General features: G+C 40.8%; 1 protein-coding gene and 1 non-coding gene across 2 annotated transcripts; both read left to right on the top strand.

The window, feature by feature from the left end:
- The first annotated feature begins 1,547 nt into the window (after window positions 1–1,547).
- trnai-aau (transfer RNA isoleucine (anticodon AAU)) lies at window positions 1,548–1,621 on the top strand. The gene has a single exon. It is a non-coding gene; the product is annotated as a tRNA-Ile (tRNA).
- A 4,173-nt stretch (window positions 1,622–5,794) lies between these two features.
- LOC148343329 (protein L-Myc-1b-like) lies at window positions 5,795–9,162 on the top strand. The gene is made up of 3 exons (XM_088318984.1): window positions 5,795–6,033; window positions 6,300–6,863; window positions 7,876–9,162. Exons 2-3 carry the CDS (start codon window positions 6,350–6,352, stop codon window positions 8,439–8,441), a joined length of 1,080 nt encoding a protein of 359 aa, XP_088175110.1. The 5' UTR covers window positions 5,795–6,033; window positions 6,300–6,349; the 3' UTR covers window positions 8,442–9,162.
- Window positions 9,163–10,239: the final 1,077 nt, after the last annotated feature.

Raw genomic sequence — 10,239 nt, 5'->3', positions numbered from 1 at the left:
TCAGAGGTGATATATTTCAGAAAAAAAGCTAAAGATAATTGCAGGACTGTATAGACACCATTTTGGATCATTTATTTTATATATATTCTTATGTCTTCAGGATAAAAATCGAAACCCATTACCCCCGCCCCAAATTGTAATTTATTTCTCCCCCCCAAAAGAAAATGCACAAAAAAAGGAAAAGAAATGAAAGGAAAGAAATGCGAAAAGAACACTGGAAAAATGTTGAAAATCCAAAATCCTTTTTTTTTGCAGATTTGGAATGTGTATGACAAACATAGTACACCGATAATATTAATAGGTTAGAGATTTTTGTGAAAACATTTACACAATTTGTTCTTAAATTTATATTTTTTGTTCATCAAATTTTCGCTGTCCTTTGATAGTAATTTTTATGCTCGAAAGCCCTTTACACCTGAAAAAAAAAACAGACGGTATGCGTTTATTTAGTTGTTTGCTTCAAACCCTTTGTTGTTGGTTTGGATTGTGGATCTTTTATACATGCATTAGAAAATGTATTCTCAAAAGAAATATATATTAAGTGCATGTATGTACATTTTTGGTCCATATTCAAATAGAATTTATCTCATACATCTGGTTAGGTCATGAGCAGTCCCAAGTGGACCCCCAGTAGAACTGATAAAAACCACCTCCAGTATTTAAGTTGCCCATCCCATATATAATTACATTCATCCAGCTCAAACATGATCATTGATGAGGTATTTTGTCCTATATTTTTTGCTCTGGAAAAATGTGCATTTCAAAAGAAAATGCTGAATGAATCCAATTAAATAAAGTATTTGACTCGAATACATATTTGTTTTGTTTTTTAGTTTTTTAGTTTAATACTTTGATAATTTGGTAATTAATTTCTTATGAATTGACGGTTGCTTCGGTTTTTGAATGGCACACTCTCCTGCTGAAACATATAAAACTATATGAAAAACAGAGGACAAGCTTTACCCTAAAGTAACGGTTGATTTGGCAGAATATTCACACTTATGTCATATGTCTTAATGTAAAAAATATGTCGACAATTACTCTGTGATGGGATGGGGCTGCTGGCAGTTTGAGGGTTGGCCGTTTCGCCTGGCCCGTAAATAGATCGGCCGTTCGTGAAAATTAACACATTTTCCCGAAATTCCCAATGGCCAACACGCCCCTGGATGACGCAGATATTGACGCGTGGAAACGCCATCCCTCCTTCGTCCGCGGGGCGACAGTGTTGCTGTTTTTATTGAACGGGGATGAGAAACGTATCTTATGACCATAATTTATTTGTGCAGAATTGAATATTTACATCCGATAATTCATGATAAATGCTAACACAACATTAACAAGCTGATGTTTGAATCGTGTATACGTTTGTGGATCTCAAAAACACGTGAAAATAACTAATATTTTTACTTTTGCAACAAGTCTCTAAATGTTCTTTCCAGCTGTCGAAATAACAGCAGTCATGTAAGAGATATTTTATAGATGTTAATTACCCGGTTCACCGGGGTCTTTTTTGCTATATGTATTACAGTATGTGCCCTACGTAATATGGCCGGTTAGCTCAGTTGGTTAGAGCGTGGTGCTAATAACGCCAAGGTCGCGGGTTCGATCCCCGTACGGGCCAATTGCTTTTGTATTTTAATCATTGTTTATCATGCTCCCATAATAACTCGTATGAGCATGTCGTTAACATACGTAATATGTATTCACACCCAAATAAATGTTGACTAAGCTTTGTTGCAGCTCATCTCAAATATATATTGTGTTGGTTCTGACACTTACAGAAATAATTAAACAATTTATTTTGTGGCGCTCAAAGATCCCAAAAAGTAAGAAATACTTTCTATAATTAATATATATTAATATGTTAAAATTGTATCTGCTATAGTCACAGTAGGGAGAATTATGCAGGGGGGGCATAACGTCTCATGAAAAAAATAAGTCAGCTGTATGTCATTTTTGGCAGGTAAAGCTGTCACCCGGCCTGTTCCACTCTTCTTTTAGGGGTGTGTCTGAGTGGTGGTGATTTTAACCTCACGGGGGAGCAATAAAACGTGTGTGAATAATTCACATTATCCGCATGGTCTCTGGTTGACTGGACCCGTTTTGAAACCTGCTCGGAGACGGGATGTACAGGGCAAAGGTTAGTGCGAGTGTCACAGAGGTCGTGGGGAAAAGGAGGGCTTCTCTTGTATATGACATGGTCACATCCAACCATCCAAATTCCCTCACAGCCCACTGTGTGATACCCCTTGGAATACTCCAAGGGTCATGTGACTAACACGAGTACTCAACCGAGGTGAAACCCACCCCCCTCTTTCCTTTCTTTACCATCCTCACACATATGCTACTATAACAATGAAAGACAATGGTGGCTACTTGAAGTTAAGATGGGGGTGGTTTGGTGACAGAGGGTGTGGGCTACTGTTAGTGTTAAACAATTGTTACACAATAAAGTCCCTGCTGAGGAAAAATAAGATTTTAAAGTTAGATGTTCTTATCGTAATTTTAGCTTTTTTTCTGTTTCAAAGTAAAGGTTCAGTCTTTTTTTTTTATTATTATTATTGTGTTCGACTTATTGCTTTGAAAGTGCGTCAGCTTGCTTTATATATTTTATAAAAGTTCCAGTATATGTTTTTTTTCTTCTGAATGGAGTGTTACAAAAATATCCATCAATTTATTTTCTATCCGACTCATCCTGTTGAGGGATATGGGAAACTGGAGCCTATCCCACATTTTCTGACCATGAATTGGTCAATCCCAGGACACATCTCGACAGAAAACCATTTATACTCACATTTGCATCATCTCTAAGTCGAAATGGAACCCATGCAGGCGGCGCAGATGTTACGCAAGTTAACCATTACACCCTCTGTGACTCGATATAAAATATCAATGAAATACCTTAATACTTGAGCCGCATGTATAACTGCACTCTTGCGAGGTTTGCTGCAGTCTCACGCATGTCTCTTCTACAATGAATATAAAAAGTCTGCACACCCCTGTTAAAAATGCCATTTTTTTGTGATACACACAAATGAGACCAAGATAAATCACTTCAAAACTTTTTGCACTACTAATGTGACCCTATAACCTGAACAACCCGAATTAGGAGTGGTGGGGCATTTCAAAAGGGGAGCGAGAAGTAAACAACGGCGATAGTGTGGTTGTACAAGTGGGCACATCCTCCGAAAGCTGGGATGTGGCTGTCAATCTCATTCAGACTCTTGTTAAATGGGAGTCAGCACACAACTTGCCACCATTTAAATATTTATCCCCCAAATAAAGTTCAAATGTTCTAGTTCATTTCTTTGTTTTCTAGCAGAAGTTTGAAGGTTTTGTGCTAACTCTGACTTACCCATAATTCCTTCTACCTTGGCTCAGACCCAATTTCATTATCTCACTTTTTTATTCCTACTCTTGCAACAATGATTTGCACTGGTTATATAAGTCATAATAATGGTGGGAAGATTTTTAAAATGGGTTATCTTGGACTAATTTTTTAATATCACAAAAACCTTCCATTTGAACAAGGGTGTGTAGATTTATATATATATATCAGAATCAGAATCAGAATCAGAAATCCCTTTATTGTCATTGTACTCAAGTGTGCAACGAGATTAGAGAGCTCCCCTCTCCAGTGCAATACAACAATAATAAAATATATAAATTAGATAAATAAGAGAATAGTTAGTGCAATGGAAAATAATATATATATAATTTATTTGTATAAATATATAAAATGTATTTGTTTATTTATTATGTTTATTTATTTATATATAACCAGTGTGTGACATTATTGCATCATTGCGTGGAATAAATGTACTTGATTTGATTCCAGGAAGATACTGTTATTTCAATGTGTGCCCTTTATGTAACTTTGCGCTCTTACTTCCGTAATCATGAAGTATTAGCACCATGCAAGTGAACTCATGAAAGAACAATGCTAACAAGCCAGTTTTTACATACATAGATCACCCTCTTGATATAAATATCCAAGGCTTATGTCATCTTATTTCAAGGCTCCAGTTTGATAACACGGTATTCATTTGGTGTCAAGGAGTGTCACCATCATGTGCTTGACCTCGGGCTGTTTGCCAAAGACAGATGATTGTCAACTAATCAATGTTCTTCACTCAGCTTGAACATGATACTGACGCTTTTGTGCAGCCCACTGTGATGTGCTATTAAGGAGAAGGCCGAGCATGTGATGATCAAGATTGAAGCGATCAGTATGTTAGCCGCGGTGAGCTGGAGCCCCCTCGGGTGGCACAGAAATTTGACCTGGTGTTGTCTGGCCACGAGACATCGATGAACTTTAACCTTTTCCTTGCAAGGGAACTCGAAAAGAGTTGGTGGCAACAAATGGTCGCTTCACTTGATCTCCGCTGCTTTGAAGCACAGTTCATTGGAGTTTTCATTCATTGTGTCTCCACTACTTCTGCTGCAAGTGTGGTCGCAAGTATTTGACCCGAACATAAAGCAAATTTGTACAGGGCTTTTTGTTTCACATTTAAGAAACCCCAACTGCTCAATCTTGATTGTGTTGTATTCAAAGATGCGGTACACACCTTTCACTGATACTCAACATGCTGAGTATTTGTATGGAAATGAAATGGCCACCAACTGCTCTGAATTTTTTGCACCGCCATTATCATACGAATGCTTAAACCTGTATTTACCAATAGTGTTTGACGAGTTTCTCAGCTGTTTTGTCATATCATCCAACAACAGGTGAGCAATAGTGCTTGACAAAAACTATTTTCATGCGATTTTGAAACTTTACTGCGGCACAAATCTTAGTATAATGACCAATGTAACTATAACCACAATAGTAAATCCTCTACTTCCCGAAGCAGAATACTATATTTTCAAAGGCAGAATTTTTGATACCACAGTTGTATTATTGTCTCGTTAGATCCATGGTTGCGAAGTGCAAATGGCCATTCAAATCAAATCAAATCAAATTAAATCTGATAGTTTTTTTTCACTGACTCACTGTCGAGACAGAGATAAACAGGATAGGATTCAATCGGAACACAATAAGCGAAATAGAAAATGTATGTATGTACAGTTGCAAGTAATCACAGCATCTCAGTGATGAGGGCAGAGCAAAGCGGACTAAGTAAGTACCTACTTAACGCTATATTTATTTACATTTAAATACTTTTCTCACCTTGGTCTAGGTATCTGTTTAGTGACGTCATCATCTGAGTATTCGCTTGTTTTTTGTTTATTTTATTTAATAATTTTTCGTACATTTTAAATTATTTTGATAAATCAAAATGATTTTTATTTGTTGCTGCACTTTGTTGATTTTGCACTAAAGATGATCAGAAGATGCAGTTTTTCACCATGAATAATAAATCAGATTACACTTTTAGAATTAGAATTCTAATCATTTTACAGTAAATGTATAGTAGAATGGTTTATTTGTGTTTTTGTGTATTTGTGTGTGACTACGTGTAGACTAAGAATGATATTCAGTATCTCACTTTTTGCTTCTTCACTTGGAACGTTGTGTAAGTCTGCTCTCGTATCTTAAAGTGCTATCTTTTGAGATGCAAAATCCCTACATGGGTTAAGAGAGTTTATAATCAGTGTATTGTATGTATGGTCATAAATCAATCAAAATATTTGGCCCAAATCGATTTTTGCTAAGACCACACCGGCATTCAATGACAGTAAGTGGCGACGCAGACTCGGCGGGCGGGGTGAGCTGTGCGTCTCCGCCCCTTATGCAAATGAGGAGGATTTCCCGGATCTTGCTCGAGTTGTTCTGCTGCAGACTTTTGCTTGGCCCCTCCCTGCACTTTTGTGGTGGTTATAACTGGATTTCGACTGGCGCGAAAAACGCACTGCGCGGCTTTGCTTACACGTCGCGCGGCGGAACCGCAGCCAGCGACTTGTTGGCCATTAAGGCGACAACTCAAACAAAGAAAACAAAAAGGGAAAGAAACCACCGAACTACTACTCGGCTTTTTGCTTCGTGGACTCTACCAGTGGATTTGTCTTTGACCTGAATTTTCCGAGTCGGTGAGTAGTAGTTGTGACTCGTGGCCTATATTTGGTGAAAGTTTAGCTTGGTCGAGGGGAAGTTGAAGCGGAGTTTCCCCGATGTAGTTTGCAACCTTTCGAGTTTTGAACGTACCCTCATCGCCACTCAAGTGCAGTTACCGCCGAAATATATTTATAGAACATTATGTAATATAACACATGTGTCGCGGCGTCACTTCACGGCAACAATCAAATTGTAAGTGTCGGAAGTGGTCTGTGCTAATTTACTGCAATGTTTCCTGCAGGTACAAAAGGACTTAACTCAAGCAGGATTTTATTGTTAAGCAGCCTAACAATGGAGTTTGACTGTTACCAACACTATTTTTTCGATGACTTTGACACCGAAGAGGATTTCTACAATTCAACCGCCCCAAGCGAGGGCATTTGGAAAAAGTTCGAGTTGCTGCCCACCCCTCCCATGTCCCCCATCCGGACTCTGCAGAGCGGGGAGGGCAAACTGAGCTGGCTATCCAAAGTCCTGGCTCAGGACGACGAGTGCGAGGGACAGGGGCTGCTCCGCAACCTCAGCTCCATCATCATCCAGGACTGCATGTGGAGTAGTTTCTCAGCCACCAAGCAGCTGGAGAAGGCAGTCCTCGGCAGGCAGTCGACTCCGCCCCAGCCTCCGGCAGCTCCCCCGGCGCCGCAGAGCCCCGCGAGGCCGAGCAAAGCGCACTGCGTCTCGCCGAGCGCTCACCTCGCCACCTCGGCGGCGGACTTTGTCGACCCTGCTGCTGTCCTCACCTACCCGGCAAGTAGCTACAGGAAGACTGCGTCTTCCGGCTCCGAATCTCGCACCGACTCTTCCGGTAAGTGTGTAGCCTGACCTCAGAACTGTTGCCCTTTAACAATGCGTAATGTGAAACATTGCATAATCAGAGCGGGCGTTCAAACCCGAACATGGCTTTACACGCTCATAATATACCACATGCGTCTTGGTGGCTGTTTAACACCCCCCCCCAACCCCCCGTCACTACAAACTAGTCCCCCTCCCCCTACGTAAATGTCCCTCTGTGTTACAGAGTGTTCCATGGGGGCTGAGCCCTTGTGATTTATCAGCGTTTGCACCACTCGGCAGCAAAAGCACTAAACTTTCAGATCTCTCAATTGGGGGACGCCTACTGCCACCAGGCCGGCTCATTACAATTGCTGATGAATGTTCCTTGTGGTCCATGACAAAGGCTTGAATTCTTCTCTGCTCCAATGCCCCAAGGCTGCGTGGGGGAAATAGTGATGTGCTTGCTTGGCTGTGGAATGCACTTCCTATTGCCACCTAATTTGGACTGCTGCTCTCTCTAACCGGGTGTTTCTCATCTATCCACGCGCCAATAGACAATTTTGACATGAGAAGAATCTCATGGCACATCACTCGACAATTTGTCACAAAATACTGAATGTAATGAAAAACAATGATCAGATCATTGATCTAAATTTACCCGACCATTTACTTAATCATTGTGATATCTGGGTCTGTTTAGTTGAACTAGTATTCTGTTGTCTGCCAATAGTCATATATAGAAGCTAATTTTACAATCTGACATTGTGGAAGGGCATTTAATTGTTGTTGCCTGTCACTTTACATCACTGGCATGGATGAAGATGAAGAAAATACATGATATGTATTCGGTAAATTTCATTTTGACACCCTGCAGGTGAAATGGTTAAATTGCCGCGATACGCCTCATGTTCACGTGCAGCACAGACATTGGGAAACACTTCTCTATTCTAAATGTGTGACGTTCAAATTGAATACCCACATGCAGCATTTTTTTCTATTGTATAATTATTTATTTTTTTAAGTTGTCTTTGTATAATTTACAGATGATGATGATGAAGAAGAAATTGATGTTGTCACTGTGGAGAGCAAGCACAACCAGGCCAGACTGGCGAGTGTCCGCAAGCCAGTGACCCTCAGGGTGCGTGCGGACCCCTGCCCCAAACGCTTCCACGCCTCCGTTCACCGGCAGCAGCACAACTACGCTGCCCGCTCCCCCGATTCTGATCCTGACGATGACGACGATGAAGATGACGAGGACTGCGACGAGGAGGAGCTCCACAGCAAACGTGCATGCCCGGCATCCAGCCGCCCGACCTCGCCGTCGGGAAGCTCATTGAACTCTGATGCGGAGGACACTGACCGCCGAAAGAACCACAATTACATGGAGAGGAAGAGGAGGAACGACCTGAGGTCCAGGTTCTTGGCCCTCCGAGATCAGGTCCCAGGTCTGGAATCGGCCAAGACCCCAAAGGTTGCCATCCTGACCCAAGCCACAGAATACCTCAAGGAGCTGCATGCCAAGGAGAAGCGACAGCTACAGGAGCGCAAACGCCTCAAAGTCCGTCAGCAGCATCTCTTGCGCAGATTAGCTGCACTGAAGCGTTTGTGAACCTCCAAATAGGAACTTTTGTCACTTTTGTAAAGCCACAATTTTTATATAACAAGATGCCTCATGATAATAGCCTCCAGTTCTGTTTGGAATACATTCATTTTGTAGAGGAATTGTCGCCCTGAGCCTGTTATTGACAGTGGGCTTGTCATATCTCAGTGTGTGGGGTTTCTTTCCTGTTTTGCACAGTTATGCAGTGAGGATAATGCAAAAGATGTTTTGTCGTTTGACAGAAGCTATTTTCTGGTATGCTGTGATGGGACCTGAGGGACTCCAGTGTGTGTGGTGCGACGCATCCTAAAGCATATCCGTGGAATCAAACTGAGATGAGCTGAGTTGACTTCATTCCATGGTTGCACATTCGTAATGGAGTGGAGGGCCGTGTATGGTGCGAGTGTGTGAGCTGCTTTGTTTTTTTTTTTTTGTGTGTGGCTGTTCATATTTCTCTGTAAATAATAGCTTATTGGAGTAGCATAGCAAAATCATCAGTTGTTACTGAGCTTTACTTTTCTGTTTGATTGCCCACCAGGCATTGAGGAGACTATTTTGTTTAAGAAAATGAGGAGTAAAAAAGCAAAAAAAAAAAAAAAGTTGGATAAGTAGCACTGTTGTACTTTATTTTCACACGACACTTTGTGAACGCAATGCATCTGATTTTGGTTGATTTTTAAAGCATGCTCATTCAACAACATTAAATTTTTATACCTTATTTGCAACCAAACGTGAAGCGGTTTCTCTTTTTTTCCACATTAAACACACCGGTATAACTCTTATTTCTTTTTTTCTGGAAAGCAAAGCACACCTCGATTTAAACGGAGTCACTACGGTGTATTGCGTTAAAGCAGAGTGTTTCATTGGCAAGCGGCTGGCCAACACGAGGTGAGAAAGCTTGTCCTTCACACTTGCCCTTGACGAGCATATGCGCTATCCTGCTGTGGATTTTCCTTTCTGCAGTGGCCACCGCATGGCTTTGCTCTGATCGAGGTTGCGCTTGCACTCACTTAAAAGCACTTTTGGTATCTATAGAACAGTCTCAAGGGAGTGGCATCAATATGGACCTCTACTCCCATCCTACAAGATGCTATTTAAAGGCATAAAGTTGTAACTTGAAGAATGGCACTACTTGTTCATGCTTCCTCTGAAGTAGAGCTACTCCAATGTTGTAACACTGGAGCCTGCCTTTTCCTTTTGTCGCCAGGACATGACCCATTTTTACAGAAGTTCAGAAAAATAAAGAAACATTTTAAGAATTATATCTTTTGAAATCATTCACTACACACGCTTACTGGCATATGTTCAAAGTGCCTTTTGGAGCACCTTATTAGGAAAGTGAGGATGCACGGGACAACAGAATGCTCAATGTATGTAGTGCAATTAAATAGAATTAGAATTCGAGAGCTAGAATAAATAGGATTTCTCTTTCACCACCGAGCCCAAGGAATAACAACCAATAAGGAGCAACCAACAATGTTTCAATCAGTTTCTGTATTCACACTCAGCAGGCACACCCCACAGACTTGCAAAAACACCTTTTATTTTTTTACTTTGGGTGTCTGAAGCTTTTTCACCCTGGAAAATTGATAGGGGAAAAAAATGCCCACCCCTTATTTGCAAACAGAAGCAGAGCCAAGAAAGAAAAGAAATTGGACAAATCTTAAGACAAAACAAGGTTGAACATTAGAGTTGCCAACTCAAGTATCTGAGAGGATTTGGAGGTGATGAGCAATTAGCTCATTCTGCTCAGCAGGGAAGTTTACCACCTCGTTTTCATTTTTAATTGTACGTTCCAAATAAGTGT

Source organism: Idiotropiscis lumnitzeri, chromosome 1, assembly GCF_059441095.1.
Source record: "Idiotropiscis lumnitzeri isolate Australia: NSW breed Sydney's pygmy pipehorse chromosome 1, RoL_Ilum_1.0, whole genome shotgun sequence".
NCBI classification, from domain to species: domain Eukaryota; kingdom Metazoa; phylum Chordata; class Actinopteri; order Syngnathiformes; family Syngnathidae; genus Idiotropiscis; species Idiotropiscis lumnitzeri.
Note: the sequence above shows the minus strand (reverse complement) of the source record. Positions and strands in the feature narration are given on the sequence as shown.